The sequence below is a fragment of the Dipodomys merriami genome, unplaced genomic scaffold (genome assembly GCF_024711535.1).
Source record: "Dipodomys merriami isolate MVZ:Mamm:240054 unplaced genomic scaffold, mDipMer1.0.p SCAF_392, whole genome shotgun sequence".
Taxonomy (NCBI): domain Eukaryota; kingdom Metazoa; phylum Chordata; class Mammalia; order Rodentia; family Heteromyidae; genus Dipodomys; species Dipodomys merriami.
Window position 1 is genome coordinate 192,248 of NW_027205515.1, and position 24,514 is coordinate 216,761.

The 24,514-nt window shown below is 49.0% G+C and overlaps 1 protein-coding gene across 2 annotated transcripts; it reads left to right on the forward strand.

Moving 5' to 3' along the window:
- The first annotated feature begins 10,101 nt into the window (after nt 1-10,101).
- Nucleotides 10,102-22,955, forward strand: Rhbg (Rh family B glycoprotein). Of its 2 annotated transcripts, none has more exons than XM_069990177.1 (10): nt 10,102-10,355; nt 15,262-15,448; nt 16,646-16,796; nt 16,915-17,062; nt 18,317-18,483; nt 18,761-18,898; nt 19,015-19,148; nt 19,687-19,808; nt 20,731-20,804; nt 20,992-22,955. In XM_069990177.1, the coding sequence occupies exons 1-10, from the start codon at nt 10,169-10,171 to the stop codon at nt 21,058-21,060; spliced, it is 1,377 nt and encodes a 458-aa protein (XP_069846278.1). In that variant the 5' UTR covers nt 10,102-10,168; the 3' UTR covers nt 21,061-22,955. The 2 variants fall into 2 exon arrangements, with proteins under 2 accessions (XP_069846278.1, XP_069846280.1); XM_069990179.1 differs by having other exon boundaries at nt 10,241-10,365.
- Nucleotides 22,956-24,514: the final 1,559 nt, after the last annotated feature.

A 24,514-nucleotide genomic window follows, 5' to 3' on the forward strand; every position in this document is an offset into this window, starting at 1 on the left:
CGAGGTTCAAAGCCAGCCCGGGCAGGAAAGACCGTGAGACTCCTATCTCCAATAAACCGCCAGAAAACCAGAAGTGGCGCTGTAGCTCAAGTGGTAGAGCGCTCGCCTTGAGCTGAAGAGCTGAAGGACAGCGCCCAGGCCCAGAGTTCAAGCCCCAGGACCGACAAAAAAAAAGAGTTCAGGGACACTTTGGGGAGTGTTACTACCATGTAGGAACCCATGGTTGAAAAGTGGCTCTGGAGAGATGATTTTAGGTCCTTTCCTAAAGGACCTAAGGATTTGTCTGTCAGGAGTCATTCACCTCCAGCCTTATTTCAGGAGGTCCAGCTCCTCCAGGAAAGCATTCGTGGCACCTGAAGAAGGCCTTGGTTGAAGGTATGGGGATGAAGCGGAGCAGTATGTTGCCACCAGGTGGCAGGCTGCCTCAGAGTAACTGGGCCTAGCAGAGAAAGCAGGAAGAAGAGGAACTCAGTAGGGAGGGCAGGTAAGAATCTCCAGGGTGGAGGGCTGGATAAGATGGCCAACAAGGGGCTGGGAAGGTGGCTCAGTGGTAGAGCACTTGCCTTGCATGCATGAGGCCCTGGGTTCGATTCCTCAGCACCACATAAGCAAAAAGAAAAAAGCTGGAAGTGGTGCTGTGGCTCAAGTGGTAGAGCGCTAGCCTTGAGCTGAAGAGCTGAGGGACAGCACCCAGGCCCAGAGTTCAGGCCCCAGGACCGGGCCCCCCCCCCCCAAAAAAAAAAAAAAGATGGCCAACAAGTGGTGACTACTTCATATAGGAGTAGTCAAGATTGAACACCCCACCTCAGGACGAGTGAATCTGCTGTCCCCTCTGCCTGGTACCTTCTTCCCTAGGAATCTGTAAAACCCTTCTACCTCTTCCTGTCTCTCCTAAGGTTTTCCTTTAATACAATCTAATAGTCACTCTATCTTCTGGTCCAGCTTTGGCTCCTTCAAACCTCTTACACCTTACGTATCTATTTATGTGCTTGTTATGTATCTTCCCACTAGAGTATGGACTCTGTGAGGGCAAGGACAGTGTGGACTGTGCACAGCTGTGTCTTCAGGGCCTGTTTGACGTTGCACATTTGGCTCAATAAATAGCTATGAAGTGAACTGCTGAATGGTTATGACTTTGCTAAAACACACTAAGAGCCACAGATTTACCAGGCACTGTTAATTTGTGCCTGTATTCCTCAATACTTGGGATGCTGAGATCTGGGAATCACAGTTAGAAGCCAGCCTGGACAGGAAAGTCTGAGAGACTCTTATCTCCAATTAACCACCAAAAAAACTGAAAGTGTAACTGTGCCTCAACTGGTAGATTGATAGCCTTGAGAAAAATAGTTCATGGACAAATCCTAGGGTATACCCCAAAACAGTGAGAGAAGGAGGGAGGAGAGAGAGAGACAAAGAGAGAGACAGAGACAGAGACAGAGAAAGAGAGTGAGAGAGAGAGATCGAGATCATATCCCACCACATCTTGGGATCTCAGCTGACAGGCAGAGCTGCAGAAGGAAAATCCCAAAGCAGGCAGCTCACATTCCCAAATGTACATTAGAGAGGCTGAATTCTGATTCTTTCTTCAGCAGCCACAGACTGCTGAGAGCCAGCAGCCAGATCTTAAGGGATCATCTTACCATCTTCATCCTAGCTCCTTCTGGATCTGGGCAAAGATTTATAACCTTCACAAGTTCTCTGTCCCTGGCCTTATACAAAAACATTTGTACCCAATTTTTTCTATTCCAGAAAAGAGTGGTTTGTGTGAAAAAGTGCCAGTCACATTTGGGGAAGGCAGGGAGGAAAAGATGATGCTGGCCTAGAACAGCAAGTAAGAGTCTAAGCTCAGGATGCCTGGGCACAGCAGTGCCTGGCATAGGGAAGGGTGGAGATGGGAGACAACTATTCTGGGGTCAAGTGTAGTTTTGGTGGATTTGGTTGTGGCCATATCCATGGGAGAACTAGAGAAAGGAAATGGGCTGTGCCTTCACAAGCCCTGTTCCTCCCTTTCCCAGACCTTTGAGCATGCTAGGCAAGTGCTCTACCACTGAGCTACATACCCTGTCCTTTGTTTTTTGAGACATGGTCTCCCTAGGAACCCCAGGCTGGTCCAGAATTCATGATTGTCCTGCCTTAGCCTTTGAGTTCTTAGATGATAGGCACAATCTTTGAGTGTAGTCACATCCATACAGCCTGTTCTAGAAGTAAGCCCACTGCCCCCTGGTGTTCCCTCTTCTCTGATGTGTTCCAGTCAGGTGTATGCTTGCTTCTTTCTTTCTTTCTTTCTTTCTTTCTTCCTTCCTTCCTTCCTTCCTTCCTTCCTTCCTTCCCTCCTTCTTTCCTTCCCTCCTTCCTTCCTTCCTTCCTTCCTTCCTTCCTTCCTTCCTTCCTTCCTTGTCAGTCATGGGGCTTAAACTCTGGGCTTGGGCGCTGTCTCTCAGCTTTTCAGTTTAGAGCTAGTGCTCTACCACTTGAGCCACAGCGCCACTTCTGGTTTTCTGGTGGTTTATTGGAGATAAGAGTCTCATGGACTTTTCTGCCAGGGCTGGCTTTGAATGGCAATACTCAGATCTCAGCCTCCTGAGTAGCTAGGATTACAGGTGTGAGCCACCGGCACCTGGTATGTATTACTGTTTTTCTATGTTCAAAACTAAGAACTGTGGTCCAGTTGTCTTATGTTTCAGGATGTTAACACAGTACTAAGGACACTGGGAGGATGAATAAAGGGAAATAGCCAAAACATTTATTTACATCTTTTCTCCCTAAAAGCAGCAATAGCTATGTCTTACCACACATCTTATGCTTCTTGGACACTGACTCACACAAGTCCTGTGAGGTTATTATTATTATTATTACTTACATATAACAGGTGAGAAAACAGGTCTGAGCCAGGTTATGAAACTCATCCAAATTCTCTTTTGGACAGAGCTGGGTCTCATCATTCTATGTCCCTGTCATTGTATGCCATGTTTTTACCTTCAATAGAAGGTATTCTTTGCCTTTCTAAGCTATCCTGCTCAAGAATTAACTATAGATCCTCCAAAAGAAGGCAAGATATTTATCGCTGGGACAGGATACAGATGGACCTCAGAAACTGAGTATACAGGCTGGGAAGGTGGCTCAGTGGTAAAGCGCTTGTCTTGCATGCATGAGGCCCTGGGTTCAATTCCTCAGCACCACATAAGAAAAAAAGAAAAAAGCCAGAAGTGGTGCTGTGGCTCAAGTCGTAGAGCACTAGCCTTGAGCTGAAGAGCTGAGGGACAGCGCCCAGGCCCAGAGTTCAGACCCCACGACCGGACCCAAAAAGAAAAAAAAAAAAAAAAGAAACTGAATATACATCTTATCTAGCTTGACATCCTAAAAAAGGGTGTGGTTGTGTCCTATGTAGTGATGACAGTGTGGAGGACATTAATTCCAGAATTTAGCACCCAGCACATAGCAGGAATGCAAAGCTTACAAAAACTGAGTGTAATTGCCTTCTGACAACCTTGTTCTCCAAGATACCATCACTTTTCTTTTACAGATAAAGAAAGCTTAACAACATAAGTCATCTGATTTGGACACATTTTTAAATGAAGGCTAATAGGGTAACCCTCTGGAGAAAAAAGGCTGTATTTAATTATTATGTGCCATGTTGTTGTAGTAGTAGTAGTAGTAGTTGTTGTTGTTACTTGGCCAGTCCTAGGGATTGAACTCAGGGCCTGGGCACTGTCCCTGAGCTTCTTTTGCTCAAGGCTAGATTCTACCACTTGAGCCATAGACAACTTCTGGCTTTTTTCTGCATGGTTTATTAGAGACAAGAACCTTATGGATTTTTCTGCCCAGGTTGGCTTTGAACCATTATCCCTCCATCTCAGCTTCCTCAGTAGCTAGGATTACAGGCATGAGCTACTAGAGTCCTCTCATGTATTGAAGTGTAATCATATTTGTGTAGTGCAGCAGAGGTGGTCATCTTCAGAGGAGGTTGAGGTCTGGGGCTTGTTCACCTCCACTTTGAGGAGCTCGCTAGTATATCTTCTTTTCTTTTCTTTTTTTGGGTGGTCCGGTCATGGGGTCTGAACTCTGGGCCTGGGCGCTGTCCCTCAGCTCTTCAGCTCAAGGCTAGCGCTCTACCACTTGAGCCACAGTACCACTTCCGGCTTTTTTTCTTTTTGCTTATGTGGTGCTGAGGAATCGAACCCAGGGCCTCATGCATGCAAGGCAAGCGCTCTACCACTGAGCTACCTTCCCAGCCCTATCTTCTTTTCTATTTTCATGTCAGAGTGTTAGACAACTCCTTCCTTCCTCTAGTTGTGAAATTAGACTGGGTCTCAACGTAAGTATCACTTCTAGGAAGTCTTTCCTGACCATCCCCATCCTGGATTAGGACCCATTCCAGATTATCCCCCCCCCCCCCCCCCCCGGGGCCTATTTCCACCATTATAGCCTTCTGTAGAATGATCTCTTCTGTGGGTATGATCCTTTCCTTTTTATTTTGGAGGTGCTAGGGCTTGAACTCAGGACCTTATACTTCCTAGGCAGGCACTCTAAGCCATTGAGCCACACCCCTAGTCTGTTATGGTTTGCCTACTCATTTACATATCTCCAAGTGCAGCTCTGGCCCAAGGCAGGCACTACATCTTGATCACCAGTACTTAGCACAGGGGCTGGCACATGCTGGTGTTCAAATGAAGAAAGGTTCTGCCTTTCCCCAAATCTCCAGTTTAAGATTGATTGGTGACTAGGGCTTTGTTAGATGATACTTCCCAAGGTATCTGTTAAGGTCCCTGCTGCCCACAGGAAAATGCATTGGGACTCTATCTTCTCCCTCATCTGTTCCTTTCCTTGGAGACACCATATACCTTGGTATGTTGAAGCCAGTGACCCATTTGCCTACCCTGCTTATATAACCAGAACAATAATAATCACCACATCTGTTAAATGCTTGCAAAAGATGCTAGTAATCTGCATAATTAATTTGGAATCCCCATAGGAAATATTATTACTCCCAAAGATAAGAAAACTGAGCTTTAAGGAGGGCTAAGTAACTTGCCCAATGTCATACAGTAAAGAAGTGAAGCTAGGTGTTAATGGCTGATGCTTATAATCTTAACTCCTGAGGCTGAGATCTGAGGATTGTAGTTTGAAGCTAGCTGCAGCAGGAAAGTCTGTGACGCTCTTACCTGCAATTAACTATCACAAAAAGCTGAAATGGGAGTGTGGCTCAAGTAGCAGAGTACTAGCCTTGAGTAAAAAAGCTAAGGTTGTGCCCAAGCCCGGAGTTCAAGCCCCAGGATCAGCACACAGAATAAGTGATGAAGGAAGAAGGAAGGAAGGAAGAGAGAAGTATGTGTGCTTTGCTGGTTTGCAGTTGTTTTTTCTTTTCATAAAGGGCAAGGATGGCTCCGTGAAACTAAAGGAACTAAATGGCTTTGGGGATTCTTGAGCCAAGAGATCAGGCAGGAGGAAGGTGATGACTCTGGTTGAGAGCAGTTCCAAACAACCTCCAGTTACTCAGTAACCTAATACTTGATCCTTTAGGACAATCTGGCCAAGCTGGGCAAGGTAGGCAGCAGACACTGGTTCCCTTAGCCACCATGTAGGCACTTGGCTGGTCACTACTGGAAACTGGAGACAAAAAGTCAAAGACTGGGCAAAGTTCAAACCAGGCTGGAGGGAAGCTGGTGATGCAGTCAGGGGCCTGGCCCTATGTAGGCCTGAAATTGAATGAGGAGTGAGAAGTGAACCTCTCCCCATTTCTTTTTTCTTTTTCTTTTTCTTTTTTGTGGGTCTTGGGGCTTGAACTCTGGCCTGGGCACTGTCCCTCAGCTCTTCAATTCAAGGCGAGCACTCTACCACTTAAGCCACAGCACCACTTGCGGTTTTCTGGTGGTTAATTGGAGATGAGTCTCACGGAGTTTCTTGCCAGGGCTGGCTTTGAACTGCAATCCTCAGATCTCAGCCTCCTGAGTAGCTAGGAGTACAGGCGTGAGCCACCGCCATCCAATCCTCTCCCCATTTCATAGGGCAATAAGAGGCAGGAGGGAGGCCCAATAGCCTGATAACAGTTGATGACTCAAAAGAAAGCCATGGGGCCTCTGCTAGAAAAGTAGAATCAAGTCTCAATAATGCCTTTTTAATTGTATCCTTAGTCTTTTTTTGTTTTTTTTGGTCCAGTCATGGGGCCTGAACTCTGGGCCTGGGCACTGTCCCTCAGCTTTTCAGCTCAAGGCTACCACTCTACCACTTGAGCCACAGCGCCACTTCCGGCTTTTTTTCTTTTTGCTTATGTGGTGCTGGGGAATTGAACCCAGGGCCTCATGCATGCAAGGCAAGCGCTCTACCACTGAGCCACCTTCCCAGCCCCTAATTGTATCCTTAGTATTATAGACATAGGACAGTACTATATCATCCTCTGTGAATATAAAATACCTTGTACCTGTTTTATGATATGCAGTAGTAACTGTGCTTTATCAGAGCTGTTTTTAATGATGTTACTCAAGAATGTTTTCTTTCCAGATAATGATTGAGAAGCTAAAAAAAAAGATCGGGCTGGGAAGGTGGCTCAGTAGTAGAGTGCTTGCCTTGCATGCATGAGGCCCTGGGTTCAATTCCTCAGCACCACATAAGCAGAAAAAGCTGAAAGTGGTGTTGTGGCTCAAGTGGTAGAGTGCTAGCCTTGAGCTGAAGGGCTGAGGAACAGCGCCCAGGCCCAGAGTTCAGGCCCCACAACTGACAAAAAAAATAAAAGGTAAAAAATAAAAATAAAATGGTGCCAAGTACCACAACAGTAACAGAACTTTACATTTTTCTGGTTTGGGTGTTTTGTTTTGTTTTGGTGGTTGTGGGGCTTGAACTCTCTTCAGCTCAAGGCTAGCACTCTACCACTTGAACTTCAGAGCCACTTCCAGCCTTTTCTGTGTATGCGGTATTGAGGAATTGAACCCAGGGCTTCATGCATGCTAGGCAAATACTTTACCACTAAGCCACATTCCTAGCTCTTGACTGGAGCTCAGGATGGCAGCCCCAGAAACAGGTACAGGGTTAGCATTAAAGGAATGTTTGAACAGAGAGGAGAGGAACAATCAGAGATCCAGAGGAGTTCAAGGAGACAACAGATCAGGATGGCTAGAATGAGGCAGTGCCTTGCTCTTTTTTTTTTTTTTTTTGCTGGTCGTGGGGCCTGAACTCTGGGCCTGGGCGCTGTCCCTCAGCTCTTCAGCTCAAGGCGAGTGCTCTACCACTTGAGCCACAGCGCCACTTCCAGTTTTTGAGTGGTTTATTGGAGATAAGAGTCTCACAGACCTTCCTGCCCAGGCTGGCTTTGAACCGCAATCCTCAGATCTCAGCCTGCTGAGTAGCTAGGATTACACGCGTGAGCCACCAGCTAGCTACCAACTAGCTCCCTACTCCTTGTTCTGCAGGCTTTGAAGGCTTCTTCTCTCCCAGGGCCTGTCTAGATTATTCTGGGACAGTCCAGAGCAACTCCATCTCAGAAACAAGGCCCAAGAAGTATCTCTGGGGCAGAGGTTTGGGTCTAGAAGGATGCACAATTATTATCATAGGACTGCTGACCAGACATCTCCCTTACCTGGAAGGGGCCAGAAATCAGCCTTCCTGCTGAGCAAGTAGTGAGAGGCTCTGAACAGGGGCTTTGAGGGCCAGCTGGAAGCTATGCTACCAGAGGTTGAACTTTGCTCCCACATGTGCCCTACCTGGGTACTTAAGGGAGGAAAACTGGACATATAGAATCTAACTGTCTTCCATAGTCCAGGAGATGCTGGAGGTTCAAGTCCCTGAGGGGAAGAAGAAGGAGAGTAACTGAGAAAGGGCAAAGGGAAAAAAGAAGAGGTTCAGGAACACCATGTGCTGTTGTAGTCTCTGCCTCTTATAACTGTCAGGTGTCAGAACCAGTAGTACTAGGGCCTCCTACCTCCTTCCAGAACTTCTGTGGCCCAACACCCACTGGGTAGAAGCCATGTCTCTCAACACGGCCTTCAAGGCCTTTCCAGACTCTTCCACCCAGCCTCAGTTTCTGAACACACCAGCCTCTTATATGGCCAGACTGCTGTCTGTGCTGCTTCCACTTCCTGAAATGTCCCCTTGTCCTTTTCCCTTTGCCCAGTTCCTAGGTGATTCCAGACTGCCTCCCAGAGAAGATTCTCCATGTCCATTCCCAGTCTGCCTTCACCTTATGGGTTCTGAAGCCCCTCCTCCTGAGCCCCCATAGCACCTGTGTATCTCAGGATCACAGACTTACTACCCTAGTGATAGTCAAATTCCCTTCTCAGGATCTGAAGGAAAAATGTAACCTAGGCAGAAAGTAACCCCAAAAGCCCATGAGGACAGAAGTCAAGTAGAAGAAAAGATTTATTGCCAGCAGAGTTGACAAGGGCAAGTTCTCATGAAGAAAGGGAGAAAATGGAGCTGTCTTGCTCCTTGGAGACCCCTTTTATATGGTCGGGGGCTAGAAGTGAGAGAGTGCTTCACCTACTGCGCAGGCGCTGCCATGGAATGGATGAGGACAAGGGTGGAGATTAGGTCTGTGAGGTGGGTGTTTTCTTACAGGATCTGTCCAACAATAGCCTATTGGGGGGAAGGGAGCGTGGAAATCATCCGTTCACCTATATAGTCTGGCTCACAGTAAGTGTTCCATACAAGTCTGACACCCCATTATGTGCCTGCTAGGACTCCAGTGGATGTAGATCTTGAGAGAAGAGACTCCTTCCATCCAGCCTGTGAAATACCGTGAAATGTGAAATCAGGAACAGAACAAGGCTGGAAATGTGGCTTAGTGGTAGAGTGCTTGGCCGAGCATTCATGAAGCTTTGGGTTCCATTCCTCAGTACCACATACTTAGAAAAAGCCAGAAGTGGTGCTGTGGCTCAAGTGATAGAGCACTAGCCTTGAGCAAGAGAGCTCAGGAACAGTGCCCAAGCCCTGAGTTCAAGCCCCAGAACCAGCACAAAAGAAAAAAAGGAAAAGAAACAGAATTATTGATTATTAAAAATAGGGCCAAATATTAAAGGCAGAACCCCTCTGTAGAGAGAAACTCCAAGTCAAAAATCCATTAGTCAGCTTAAGCCTTTTCCATACTTGCTAAAAAGCAAAAGAACACTCTCCCTCTTTCAAGTTTCCCAGGCTGACAACTTTGCAGTTTATCACAAACTTTTCTGAAGGCCACCGAAGACTCTGAGGTTTATCACCAGCTGTACTGAATTGCTGTATTAGCTAAAAACTTTCCCCAACACAAGGTTATGTTTTGGTTTTTGTAATTGTCTTGCTGACCAGCTGAAGACTATGTTTTACTTTTACTTCCACAGTTCAAGATTATGTTTTGCTTCTGCTTCTGCAGCCCAAGGTTATGTTTTGCTTCTGTAAATTTGCTTGCTTGCTTTGACAACACCTCTCCAGCATGTGGTTTTTCCTTTAAAAGACCCTCATGGGAAAAAGAACTCACCGAATCCTACTACCCAAATAGTGGGGTGTAGTCAACGTGCGGTTAATAAAGACTCCTTGGCCTGTTGGCCTTAGTTCCAGATTTTGTTTTGTTTTGTTTTTTTTGGGTCCAGTCGTGGGGCCTGAACTCTGGGCCTGGGCGCTGTCCCTCAGCAATTCAGCTCAAAGCTAGCGCTCTACCACTTGAGCCACAGCGCCATTTCTGGCTTTTTTCTTTTTGCTTATGTGGTGCTGAGGAATCGAATCCAGGGCCTCAATGCATGCAAGGCAAGTGCTCTACCACTGAGCCACCTTCCCAGCCCCTTAGTTCCAGATTTGGGATTCTTCAATACCAAATACGAGGGGAGCAGGTCCTCTCTCTCTACCCACCACCAGGTCCTGCAGCTGGGCCCTAGCAGAACAAAATGCACCTTTTCAGGGTCACTTTCAAGGACTTCACCCAACCAGGACAGAGCTCAGGGAGCTGGGGTCAACTAGCGCCCAAGACACCGGGGTAGGAAGACCAACCGCGCCCAGTCCCCGCTCACCTCACGACGCCCAGTCTAGCGCCCCCTCCTTCCCTACAACACAAGGCTACAGCGGCGAGGGCGTGGCCTAGCGAGGGCGTGGCCTCATCTGGGCGGTTCTTCGTCGGGCGAAACTTGTCTGGCATGCCGGACCTGGGAGTGTCAAGTTGGTCCCGAGCGCCAGGAGCCCCAGCCAGAGCCTGCACCTACACAGCCCCGGTCCCATGGCCGAGTCTCCCCGCCGCGCCGCGGGCCGGCGACTGCAACTGCCCCTGCTCTGCCTCCTCTTCCAGGGTATCACCGCCATCCTCTTTGCCATCTTTGTCCGCTACAACCACGAAACCGACGCTGCCGCCTGGCACCTGGGCAACCGCAGTAACTCGGACAATGAGTTTTACTTTCGCTACCCAAGTGAGTGCGGGTGAGGACGCGTGGGGCGCAAAGCCTCCAAGCCCCAGGTGTTTGGGAGGGGGCTTTTAGGTGCTCTGATCTGCCCCTATGTGGGCACCTCTCCTTGAAATGGGAATCCTTGGACTTAGAGTTGCATTCTTCTTTTATAGTAGGCCACCATCCAAGTACCCTGCTGAGGAAGGCCCAGCCATGATCTCATTTAGCGTGTAAGAGACAAAGGTGGGGCTATGGGGAATTAAGTGGTTGACTTAGGATCAAGTGGGATTTGGGTATGGTGGTAGGATTTGAATTCAGATCTAAAGCCCCATTTTAGCCACACTCCTGTCCTTCCTTCTATTTGGGCATATTGGATTTTGCTAGGCTATTCCTTGAACCACAGGTTGCTTTCCTGTTGACAAAATTCAGAAGGAGAATGGGGGTGTGGCTTGAGTGGTAGAGTACCAATCTTGAGTGAAGAAGCTAATGGACAGTGTTCAGTCCTTGAGTTCCAGCCCCAGTACATACACACACAGAGATTCAGGAAGAGGAGGTTAATATTTCTATGGAGATACAGCTTCTTCAAGAATTTTTGGGGGAGGCTACTTTGTAACTCATGCCCTAGTCAGCCAAACCTCAAAACTATAGACATAATACTCTTCATCATAAATACTGAGCAGATCTCCAAACCTCAGTTTTTTCCATCTGAGCAATAGGGAAAAAAGATGCCTTAGTTTAAAGGATATTCATTCAAGCAAGACCTAAGATGTGAGAGTCTCCTATAAAACTTCCCAAGCTATTATTATATTACTTTCTATATGCAGAGCTGGTGACACTGGCCACACCTCACCTTATCCCAGCCACAGCAAAATGAAGCTAAGAAGATTGGGATATACTGGGTGGGCTGGTTACTCTCTGTCTTAGGCATTAGGCACTAGACCCACTAGACCTAGCCAGAAGAGGCTATGCTTCATTCCTTCTCACATTTCATCCCCAGCCCTGGCTAGGCAAAATGAGCAGGTTGTAAGCTAGGATCAAAATCAGAGCCGCAAAGCTGGGATGCTGACTCTTGGGTCATGTGTTTGTCCAGAGAGCTAGGGAATTCAGAAGGAAGAGTCCAGAGGCTAGAAAAGGAAGGTCTTGCTAGGCACTGGTGGCTCACACCTGTAATCCTAGCTACTCAGGAGGCTGAGGTCTGAGGATCATGGTTCAAAACCAGCCTGGACAGGAAATTCTGTGAGACTCTTATCTCCAGTAAACTACCAGAAAACCAGAAGTGGTACTGTGGCTCAAGTGGTAGAGTGCTACCCTTGAGCTGAAGAGCTGAGGAGAGCACCCAGGTCCAGAGTTCAAGTTCCACAACCAACAACAACAACAAAAAAAAAAAAAAAAAAAAGAAGAAGAAGAAGAAGAAAGAAAGAAAGAAAAGGAAGGTCTTCTGCCCATGAATCTGACTTTGCTATCTTCCTTGGCCCCCAACTCCACCCCCTGGCTTGCTTTTTCTGTGGTCTTCACTCAGGACCTCAAAACCCTGCCTGCCTGTTACAAAGCCTCCTGGAGTCCAACCTCTAGCCCTTCAGCAGTGCTAGATCTCAGACACACAGTGCAGTAAGAAGGACATAGCTGTATTTGTGTTCTTTCTCTGCTCTAGGTTCCTGTCCCTGTGGACTTTGACCCTGTGGTGAGGAAAGGTTGGGCAGGAGAGAGGTGTAAGGTCTCTAGTGCTGGGAGCTTTGATGAACCCGGTCCTCACCTCTCCTTGTGTCCAAGGGAAAGGTTCAGGGCCAGAGGAAGGTGCAGCCACCATCCTTTGATTCGGGAGATGAAAGGAAATTGTGCAGTTGTTGGTGAGCTCCGGGACTGGCCAGTGTCAAGGGCATGGCCACTCTGAAGGGCTGTGTTTTCTGTGCAGGAAAAATCATCAGGGCGTCTGATCCACCTCTTTCAAATGTTGGGGAGGGTTTCAGAAACATGTGACCTGCCCAAAGTCATACCATAAATTAAAAAAGGGATGAACTGGGGCTGGGAAGGTGGCTCAGTGGTAGAGTGCTTGCTTTGCATGCCTGAGGCCCTGGGTTCAATTCCTCAGCACCACATAAGCAAAAAAGAAAAAAGCTGGAAGTGGCACTGTGGCTCAAGTGGTAGAGCGCTAGCCTTGAGCTGAAGAGCTGAGGGACAGCGCCCAGGCCCAGAGTTCAGGCCCCACGACTGGACCCCCCCCCCCCAAAAAAAAAGGAATGAACTAGTAGCTGGTTTATTTTATTTTTTGCTAGTACTAGGGCTTGAACTCAGGGCCTGGACACACACTCCTTTAGCTTTTCCACTCAAGGAGAGAGCTCTACTTCTTTTTGGGTTTTTGTTGTTGTTGGTCATGGGGCTTGTACTCAGGGCCTGAGTGCTGTCCCTGAACTCATTTTTTGTTGTTGTTTAAGGCTAACACTCTACCACTTTGAGCCACAGTGCCTCTTCCAGTTTTCTGGTGGTTAATTGGAGATAAGAGTCTCACAGACTTTCCTGCCTGGGCTGGCTTTGAACTGCAATCCTCAGATCTCAGCTTCCTGAGTAGCTAGGATTACAGGTATGAGCCATTAGCACCAGCTACACTTCTGGCTTTTTGATGGTTAATTGAAGATAAGAGTCTCATAGACTTTTCTGCTGTGAAAGACTTCAAACCTCCATCCTCAGATCTCAGCCTCCTGCATAGCTAGGATATCAGATGTTAGTCACTGAGCACCTGGCTAAGTAAAGAGTTTTTATCTACTCCAATCAAATTGGGGGGATGTAAAGGGGCAGGATGTAGGCTCATGCTCCCGAAGGGTGGGGAGGATCATCCTAGCCATCATCCCATCTCTCATTGTATTAGCCCTTTACCCATCAGAGCCCAAGGAGACTCTTGGTATGAAATGTTCCCCAGGGAGAGAAACCACTTGATGCTTAGACTCCAGTTGAATGGCCAGATATTGAGTTTTGACTCCAAACAAACCTGGGTAAGGAGATATAAACACTATCACTATTTAAAACAAGTTCCAGAACAGTTTGTGCATGTAATGGGCTTGGAGCACCATGACCCAGCCCCCTTTGGTATCTTACTGTCCTTGGGCACAGAAAGGCAAGGTCTCTTTACTCATTATTCAGGAGAAAAGAAGTCAGGAAGAGAGACCTGAACAATGGTCTGGAGAAGCACTGCAGGGGTTACTTAGTGAGGCCAGAGGCTTTTAGGCCCTGGGTCCTTGGCTGCTGGTAACTGCTGGCCTCTAATTCCAACACACAATCTTCCGCTTGAAAACTCAGTTCCTATCTATCTTTCTGTATGGCACCAAAAAAGCAAAGAACTTTGCTCCTCACAAAGTTATTGATTGAATTGTTTGATAATTTCCTGATGCCTTTTCAGATTAAACAAAAAAAGCTGAGCACTAGTGGCTTATGCCTGTAACCCTAGCCACCCAGAAAGCTGAACTCTGCAGAGCCCAGTTCAAAGCCAGCCAGGCAGAGACTTCTGTTTCCAATTAATCAGTAAAAATCTGGAAATACAGTTATTGCTCAAGTGGTAGAGCCCCCCCCACTTCAGCGAAAAAACCAAGGGAGAGTGTAAGGCTCTGAGTTCAAGCCCCAATGGTCTCTCTCACACACACACACACACACACACACACACACTTCATTTTTTTTTTCCCCCTTTGGAATCTGTTTTTGTTTTTTGCTGGTCATGGGGCCTGAAGTCTGGGCCTGGGCACTGTCCTTGGCTCAAAACTAGTGCTCTACCACTTGAGCCACAGCGCAACTTCCAGCTTTTTCTGCTTATGTGGTGCTGAGGAATTGAACCCAGGGCCTCATGCATGCAAGGCAAGCACTATACCACTGAGCCACCTTCCCAGCCCTAGAATCTGTTTCTTTCTACAAGAGATTTGAGGTCATTTACAACAACAAAAAAAAACTGGGCTGGGAAGGTGGCTCAGTGGCAGAGCGCTTGCCTTGCATGCCTGAGGCCCTGGGTTCAATTCCTCAGCACCACATAAGCAAAAAGAAAAATACCGGAAGTGGTGCTGTGGCTCAAGTGGTAGAGGGCTAGCCTTGAGCTGAAGAGCTGAGGGATAGCGCCCAGGCCCAGAGATCAGACCCCACTACCGGACCAAAAAAAAAAAAAACTATGGGCAGGTTGAATATACCTTACCTAAATTTTTTTGAATATACCTTATTTTGAAATTCAAGTGTTTTAGATTTTGAAATACTTGCATAAACATAATGAAGTATCTTGGGGCTAGGGCTCCAGTCTACACAAGAAATTTAATATGTCTCATATGCACCTTATACAAATAGCCTGAAGGTAATTTTCTACAATATTTTCAGTATTATTGCACTTTTCAGCCCATTAAATAAGGTTATGTATGAAATTTTCCACTTGGGACAACAAGTTGGTGCTCAGTATAGTTTTAAATTTTGTAGCATTTCGTGTTTAAAATTTTTAGATTAGGTATGCATATCCCATAGAAGCAAGAAAAACAAAAATAGAACAGAACATTTGACATAACAAATGCTATAAAGGCCTACACTGTTTCAGTTGACCTGTCAGTTCAGCACTGAGCTTTCCAGGCAGCAAGAAAAGAGGGAAATAAACTGTCCTGGGTTGGAAATGAGGCTCAGTTGGTAGAGCGCTAGCTAATGAGTGAAAGCATCAGGTACCAAGTTCAATGAACAAATTATTAGAGTAGAAGGTTCTAGTCCCTTGCTCTGACCAGAGGACAGCAGGGGTAGTCTGGTCCCCACTGCTCCAAGCTGGTCAGCTCTGCTCAGGTGGCTCAAGCTTGGGAGGCCCTGCCATGCCTGGGGAGTTTTTATAGGTAGCCCTGGCTGGTACAGCCAGAGCATAGGCACAGGTTTATGAACCGTGGCCAGAGCAACTCCAATGCCTCCACATGCCCCTTGCCTGCTGCAGGTTTCCAGGATGTGCATGTCATGATCTTCGTGGGCTTCGGCTTCCTCATGGTCTTCCTGCAGCGCTATGGCTTCAGCAGCGTGGGATTCACCTTCCTCCTGGCCGCCTTTGCCCTGCAGTGGTCCACACTGGTGCAGGGGTTCTTCCACTCCTTCCACCATGGTCACATCTATGTGGGTGTGGAGAGGTGAGCAGCAGCAGGCCTCTGGCTCCCTTCACTGTCCTTCCTACTGGTGTGCTTCCTGATCCCTGGTCTCTCTCTCTCTCCCCCCCCATCTCCCTCCCTTTCCCCTTCCTCCCTCTCTCCTCCCTCCCTCTTTCTTCTGTCTGTCTGTCTGTCTGTCTGTCTCTCTCTCTTTTCTCTCTCTCCCTCCCACTTACCTCCCTCCCTCCCTCTCTCTTCTCTGTCTGTGTCTGTCTGTCTGTCTGTCTGTCTGTCTGTCTGTCTGTCTGTCTGTCTGTCTGTCTGTCTGTCTGTCTCTCTGTCTCTCTGTCTCTCTCTCTCTCTGCCAGTCCTGGGGCTTGAATTCAGGACCAAGGTGCTGTCCCTGACCTTTTGTGCTCAAGGCTAGTACTCTGCCATGTTGAACCACAGAGCCATTTCCAGCTTTTTGGTAGTTAATTGGAAACAAGAGTCTCACAGATTTTCCTGCCTGGGCTGGCTTTGAACCTCGATTCTTAGATCTCAGCCTCTGGAGTAACTAGGATTACAGACATGAGTCATTGACTCCTGTTTGTTTATTTCGGCTGGGATGGAGACTGAGGCTTGAACTCAAGACCTGAGCACTATCTCTGAGTTTTTATCGCTTTCTGCTCAAGGCTAGTGCACTACCACTTGAGCCACAGCTCTACTTCCAGATTTTTAATTGGAGATAAGAGTCTTGTGGCTTTGTCTGCCTGGGCTGGCTTTGAACCAGGATCCCCAGGTCTCAGCTTCCTAAGTAGGATTACAGTCGCTTGCACCCATCTTTGACCCCTGTTTTTGACTCATCAATTGATCTGTTCAGTGCCCTTCCTGCCCGTTCTGATTTCTTCCAATCTCAGCCCACACATTGTGTCCCACTGCTCCACTCTTTTAGGGCCCATATTTCCCAAGAGCTTCAAGGCTAGCTGGCATAGTAGAAAAGGGCAAGGCTAGATGAACTCTTGGCTCACATTCTGGTTCATCCACTTAGTGTGAGTTTTGTCAGCCATGTCACTGAGCTTCTCTCAGACTTCTCTCAGGAAGGGTAGAATAACTCCTTGTGGCTCCCAGGGGAGAGCTCCCCCTCTCCCTTGCCCTCTTCACCTTCCCCTGCCTGTGTTGTGCTGTCCCTGTGTCATGCCTGGCAGAGGCCCAGGAGCAATTTCCCTGTCTCTCTCCTCCCATTTTGTGCCACTACAGCATGATCAACGCTGACTTCTGTGCCGGGGCGGTGCTCATCTCCTTCGGGGCCGTTCTGGGCAAGACCGGGCCTGTCCAGCTGCTGCTCATGGCTCTACTGGAGGTGGTGATGTTTGGCGTCAATGAGTTTGTGCTCCTCAGCCTGCTGGGGGTGAGTCTGGACTGGCATTCTGTGAGGGCATGGGTGGTCAAGACTGGGATTTTAAACTTAGTGCAGGTGTTTGGGTGAGGGCCAGGGCTGTCTGTCCATCTCAGCTCTACCTCTGCAGGTGAGAGATGCTGGGGGCTCCATGACCATCCACACATTTGGTGCCTACTTCGGGCTGGTCTTTTCACGGGTCCTTTACAGGCCCCAACTGGAGAAGAGCAAGCATCGCCAGGGCTCTGTTTACCATTCGGACCTCTTTGCCATGATTGGTAAGGCCTGCTGAGGTGGGGTGCCATAGGATGACTGGTTTCAGATGCCTGGGGTGTGGGCCGGTGGGGACTATCTACAGTCAAGGTTCCTGGGGTGGACCGCAGGACCACAGGGTTCTGGCTGGGAATTCCCTTCGTACCTGGATTCTGTATGGAAAGCCTTGAGGTGTGAGCTCATCGTTCTTACAAGTTTTGTAACACGTTCTTTGGTTTCAGCCCTGGGGCACTCACATCCACCCATCCACACCCAGAGACTTTTCCAAATCCATTTCCCTCCTGCTTAAAACCTTTTCAGAGCTGGGCACTGGTGGCTCATACCTGTAATCCTAGCTACTCAGGAGGCTGAGACCTGAGGATCATGGTTCAAAGCCAGCCCAGACAGGAAAATCTGTGAGACGGTAATCTCTAATTAGCCACCTCCACAACAGAAGTGGAACTGAGGCTCAAAGTGGTAGAGCAATAGCCTTGATCAGAAAAGCTCAGGGACAGTGCCCTGGCCCTGAGTTCAAGCCCCACAACTGACAAAAAAAACAAGACAAAAAAAAAAAAAAAACCACTTTCCAATATTCCAGCTGACTGTTGATGGCTTCTGTCTGTAATCTTAGCAACTCAGGAGACTGAAATCTAAGAATCACAGTTCATCCAGGTTAGGCAGTAAAGTCATTGAGACTCTTATTTCTGATTAATCACCAAAATTAGGGTTGTGGCTTAAATGGTAGAGCACCAGCTGGGCGCTGGTGGCTCACACCTGTAATCCTTACAATTTAAGAGGTCGAGATCTGAGGATCACACTTCAAAGCAAGCCTGGGCAGGAAAATCTGTGAGCCTCTCATCTCCAATTAACCACCCAAAAGCCAGAAATGGAGATATTGCTCTAGTAGAAGAATGCTAGTCTTGAGCAAAAAAGCTCAAAGATAGCCCCCAGTCCTAGGAGTTCAAGCCCACAACCGACAAAAAAAAAAAGCAGAGCACCAACCTTAATCAAAAAAGCTAAGAGACAGCAGGTCTTCCCTGAGTTCAAGCCCCATGTACACACACACACACACACACACACACACACACACACACACACACACACACACACACACACACACACACACACACACAGCATCACTTCCTTTAACCCTCACTTTATGAAATAATACTATTATCAGTTTCACATGTGGATGAGGAAACTGAGGCTGCAGAGAGCAGGTGACTTTGTCTGAAACTTGTGGGTGAGCCACTTGCTTTCTCTCATGGGCTACCATTTAGGGACTATCTTCCTATGGATCTTCTGGCCTAGCTTCAACTCTGCACCCACATCACTGGGGGATGTGCAGCATCGGACAGCCCTCAACACATACTACTCCCTGACTGCAAGCACTCTCAGCACCTTTGCCCTTTCAGCCCTTGTCAGCGGTGATGGGCGACTTGACATGGTATGAAGAGGAGGTCTTGAAGAAGCAGAGGGACAGCCTGGTAGGGGGTAGAGAGGTCTGAGATGGTTCAGGGAAGTCTCCAAGGAAACAAGCACAAGGGGTTCTATTTGTCCTGGTAGTGGTGGGGAGAGTGGGAAGAGAGCAGGAGAGCTAGAGGTTAGATGGCAGATGGACTTCTTCCACAAGCAGTAGGTGCCACTATAAGAGCTGGGGTTGGGTTGAAGGTGGTGTGGTGATTGAAAGGCCTCTAAAACTTTGCCCTTTCCTTCTCCCCTAGGTCCACATCCAAAATGCAGCACTGGCTGGAGGGGTTGTGGTGGGGACATCTGGGGAAATGATGCTGACACCTTTTGGGGCTCTTACTGCTGGCTTCTTGGCTGGAACCATCTCCACACTGGGGTACAAGTTCTTAACGGTACAGTAACATCTCAGAGCTCTGGGTAGAACATGGAGTCACTTCTACCTCCTCAGCAGGTTTAGGGTGGGTGTGGGAGGGAACACGTGAGCCTGATTACCCACCCTGTCCTCCAGCCCATCCTAGAGTCAAAATTCAAAGTTGAAGACACTTGTGGTGTCCACAACCTCCACGGTATGCCAGGGGTCTTGGGAGCATTTCTGGGAGTCCTTGTGGCTGGACTGGCCACCCATGAAGCTTATGGAGATGGGTGAGTTTCTCCTTACCCACATAAGTTATTCCATTGGAATGATCTCCCTTCCTCTCCTCTTTGTGGGCCAATAATGACAAAAACTCAGCATGTGTTTTGATTCATTCATTCATTCATTCATCTACTCATCTACCATACTGTGGGAGTCTGGAGTTTTTTCACCATATAAGGAAACTGGAAAGAATGGGACCAACCTGGGGACTGCTCTCCTGATCATTGAGCAAATGATTTTGGGATCTATATTTGCACATTCTAGGCCTCAGAGGAAAGAGTAGGCAAAAGTGAACCTCAAATTGGGTCTTGAAAAATGTGTGGGATCTGCTGACATATGAGCAGGATGGCATTCCAGTCTATGGCCTGGTTTCAGCAAAGGCCCGGGGATGACTCCATCTGGCAGGCTCCAGGATCCCTGGAAGCCATTTTGGCTGCTTCCTGTCCTTTGTATGAATGTTGATATATAACTAGCCTTGGATCCACACTCCATCTGTGCCTTCCTACATCCCTACCCTTGGTTCTCCATAACTTGTTCTTCCTGCAGCCTGGAGAATGTGTTTCCACTCATAGCTAAGGGCCAGCGCAGTGCCAAATCTCAAGCCGTGTACCAGCTTTTTGGGCTGTCTGTCACATTGGTGTTTGCCTTTGTGGGCGGAAGTCTTGGAGGTGAGTGGTCTTGGTTGAGGGTGGCAGGCTGGTAGAAGGTTCTAAATGGAGAGAAGAGAGAGAAGGAGTCCTCTGGAAGAAGGGCCTTGGAATCCTCTACCCCAACATTGATTCATTTATCACAGATATGTATTGAGGTCCTAACTTGTGCCAGGTAATGAGCTGAATCAAGTTGAGGGGCACTAAGTGAGGGGGATCTCCCTGGGTGGAAGGGATCTCCTTTGGATGAGAGGGTACAAGTGGATGCTTGCTCCTTCCTGGTTGCTAAGTGGAAGTGGTTGGTCCCTTTTCCTTGGGTTTCGTTCACATGTGCTGTTTCCTCTGACCACTAGAGGGCAGCCCTTCCCCAGCTGCGGTATATCATCTCAGGCCCCATCATCTGTGAGGGAAGGAGGCCTGATTCAGGCGATAGTACAAACCCTTCCACAAAGGCCGACTGACCACTGACACTGGGTCAGGTTGTCCTTGGTGTCTTAAAAAAAATCCTGACTCAGAATACCCACTGTCCTCTCACCCATCTCATCCTCTAAGGTTCAGTTCCTTCATTTAATAACTTATGTATACAGTAAACATTTTCTGGGCCCTTCTAAGTGGGAAACTACAGAAAGCTGATGAGCTATGGTTCATAACAAGACTTGGCCTATTATTGACTGTGCAAGTTACTTAACTTCTTTGAGCCTTGGTTTTTTCATTGGTAACACAGGGCACATTGTAGGGTTGCTGCAATTTCTCTGGAAGGTATTGTTAAGCCCTAGGCATAGGGCCTAGACAGAGTAGATGCTCAGCAAATGTAGCTCTTGTTTGCCTGCTGCAGGGCATGTTGCCCTTATGCCTCTGGTCCCTCTGTGCCTTGTGGCATTGGGTAGTGACTTCCCCCTGGGGTAGATGGTAGAAAAGTCTCACGTATGCCTCTCATTGCCAGGGTTCCTGCTGAGGTTTCCATATCTGGACTCCCCATCAGATTCTCAGTGCTACGAGGACCAGATTTACTGGGAGGTGAGACACAGCTAGAAAACTTGTACCTATGAGGTCTTCATGCCCTTTGATCCTACCTTGCCTTACTTCCTGTGATCTAATCTGCCTCCTTTCCTTTCTTTCCTGCTCTTTTCCATGGCAAACATCTCTGAACTGTGAACTTGAGCTCTTTGGAGCTATCCCCCTCCCCTGTTCCCTTCCCTTCCAGGTGCCTGGACAGCATGAGCCAGAAGCTCAGACACCACTGAATATGGAAGAATCGGACACTCGGGCCTGACTGCTGCCAGTTCTGGTGTTTTATCCCTTTAGAAGATGAGGATGGCTCCTGCTGGGAAATCCTTTTCAGCTCCTGCTGCAGAGAAGTCCTGAGCCAAAAGATCTTCCTGCCTTTAGGCTGACTCCATAAGGGACAGGTTGAAAGGGCAGGTCTATAATCGTGGGGACAAAGAAAGAGTCTCATATCTGCCAATCCCTGCAGCCCTACCAGCCTGGGCCTTGGGTAAAAGTGGCTGAATGAGGTCTCAAATGATTCTGATCTACTGGGCCAGTGTCACAGAGTCACAGTGAAGCTGGAGGCAGAGGATGATAAACACTATGATCAAGGACTCTGACTCCTGTTTGGGTCTGATGAAGGCCTTAATGGGTCTGCAGACTACCCTGCAGGATGCCATGACCTACAGGTGGGTGCCCCACCTGGGCTTGTCCTTGCCAGGGATGGAGAGCCCATTCTTTTCCAAGATCCTGTGTCTGTTTCAGCATACTTCGAACTGCCCCAAAATTCTCCCCTGTCCCCAACTGCTATCATTTGAATCCTAAAGTCTGACAGCCTCTGAATAGGAAGAGGTCCCCATAGAGCCCAAGAGAGACATAAAAAGCTGTCTTCTACCAACCCCTAGAAGCTGGAAGCAGCCATCATCTCATAGCCATATCCTGCAGAAATAAGTGCCTTTCATGGCTTCGGGCTGTGGTAGAGGATGAGGAAGGCAGCCCCAGATCTTCTATTGTCTTAAAGTCATTTTACCACAAGAGGGCACTCCAGACCCAGGAGAAGATGCTACCTCTGTGTCATCCATGGTCCTCTACCAAGAGTGGAAGTCCTTCTTTCAGCCTAACCCTCTTCCTGTCTACTTCAGTTCTGCTTCTCAGACATCCACACCACCCACCTTTTTTGAGCTAAATACTAAATTCCTACCAAGGGCTTCAGATCTCATCCCACGGAGAGTCCGACATTCCAGTAGGCCTGAGCCCGAGCCCGAACCCCTCCCACACTGAAGGACTAGACCCCCTCTGCCCTCTCTTGCCCTTCCCTCAGGTTTCTGGCAGGATTGAATATGACTGGAAATACCTCTTTCTCCAAACCAAGACCCTTCAGCTCTAGAAACCCTTAGGAGGAGTTGTCAATCCTGGAGGCTCACCCTGGGACCAGGATCTTACCCTCTCCTTCCTCAGTGCAGCTGGAGGAACTGAGCTTGGCACAAACCAGAAGAGGAGGAGAGTGGTTCAGGGATAAGCTCCTCCATGGACCGTCCTTTTGCATGTATCCCAACTAAGGCTCCTTCCCTTAGTTCCCTCCTTCCTCCACAGCAATCGAACCTCTTGCTGGTGGGGTTAGCTATGTTGAGAGGAAATACCAGGAAGGCTGAAGGCTGAGATTGCAGAAAGCCCCCCCCCCCCCATCACTGCCAGGGCCTGCTGAGGGAGCCTGGCAGAACTGAGGCTCCATTCCCCATTTCACCCTGAGCATCTCCCCGGCTGAAGTCCCAGAGCTCCGACAGAGATCCAAAAAAAGGGTGATTTGAGTATTGAATAAGACACTCTCTTGACTAGCCCTCTTTGAGTAGAGAAAGCTATGAATATTCATTTATTTATGATACCAACATTTTACAGCCTGACTCTCCCTCAACTGATACTTTCTCCTTGATTTCTCTTTTCTTCTAGACTTAAAAAAAAAAAAAAAAGGTCACATCCAACCCAGAATGGTTCATGCTGGGGAAAATCACTCATCACAATCTAGGGAGACTTCCTGGAGAAGGGACAATAGGATCCTCTTTGGGAGAGGGCAATTTCCCAGCCATCTTCCAAAGATAAGACTATTATAGAAGTCACTATGGGTTCTTGTATGGTCTGCCACCCTTTGGCTCTCCCCTACCTTTTCCCAGTGCCTAAAGACCATCCCCTCCACCACCACCCTCTCCCCAAAAAAGGGAGGACAGGATCCAATGAAGGCCAGGTGAGGTGGCCTTAAGTGTCCTGTAGCCAAGTAGTTCTAAGCTTCATTGCTTCCCTCTATGATCCAGGCAATGACACCGAGCTCTACCACAAGCTTGTGCAGCCATCATTTTGTTCAGGCGACTCTACCCAGAGTTCAATGCTCTTAAACCACATCGTTGGGCTCTTTACTGTTTTCTTCTCTCATTTGGCCTCAAATGCAGGGCCTTATTGTGAGTCTCTGTAGATTGTTCCATTTCATCCATTTGAGCCATTATTTGAAGTCTGGGTATGGGGGTCATCCCAATCACAGAATTCCCTCTGGGAGTTCCAAAGGCAAGAGAGACAGGTATCCTAGGACCCCCGTTGGTGAACAAGCTAGACTCCCTCCCCCACGCCCCTTGCCTATAGCCCCCTGCTCCAGCATTGCTGCTCCCCTGCCACGGTGGCCCATCCATTCAGACTGGGTCAACAGGATGACAATGACAGGTCAAGGGGCTGCTGGGGACCCGGCCAAAGGGGCTCCTTCCTCACCCCTTCAGGACAATGAGGTCTCTACCACGCAGGGACAGCCCCTCTGATCACCACCATTATGACTCTCAATGCAGGACAATCGGACACTTGCCCGCTCATGAACTCTGTCCAGCCCCTGTGCCTGAGCTCTGGGGATAGTGATGGACGAGGACACTTGCTTGCCTCCAAGGGCCTGGCAATGGGGGAGACGGGTGGTGCTGAGGTGGAAGGCTTGAAGACCAGGGGGGCTCTCATTGCTTGGCAAGTTGTATATGGAGAACAATGGGGAGTTCCTGCCCTAGGACACCCGGGCCGCGGGTGCCGGGGCGCCTGTGTAGCCAAGAGCCACTCTGACCTCTGGAGGACCCGACAGCTCGGAGTGTCGCGCCGCCTGGGAAAGGCCTGGGATCCCCCCCCATTGGGATTCACATCACGGGCCTTGGCAGCGCCCCCCCACCCCCTCCAGGAGGAATTAGACACGGCGTGGGTGTCCAAAGTACGGGGCGGTGGCGGTGCGCGGGCAAACTCGGCCGTCCTGTCCCTCCTCCTCACCCCGGTATTTCTCTCCCACCGTGGGGATGTCCCCACCCGCCGCCTCCCGGCGGTGCGCGCCCTCCTCCTTTGTCTGGCCTGCCGGCCGCTCCCAGCCGGTCAGCCGCGCGCCCGGGCCCGTGCGCCCTCCGCCGCCGCCGCCGCCGCCGCCGCCGGGAACAATGCGGGCCAATGTCTCCGCGCCGCTATGCAAATGTCTAACGGCCTGTGAGAATCCCCCTCCGTCGCCGCCTCGGCTTCCACCTCCTGAAAGGGGCTGGCGGCCCGGCCGGGCGGGGGGAGGCGACCACTGCATAGGGATGAGCTGTCGTCCCGAGGCCCGGGACAGAGCGCCATTGTCTGTGCCGCGCCGCCGCCGCCGCCGTCTGATCGCCCGTGGAATCCGCCAGCCTGCGCAGCGCGGGAGGAGGAGGGTGGCGGCCCGCACAGGCCCTGGGGCCATGAGCAGAGGTGGTCAT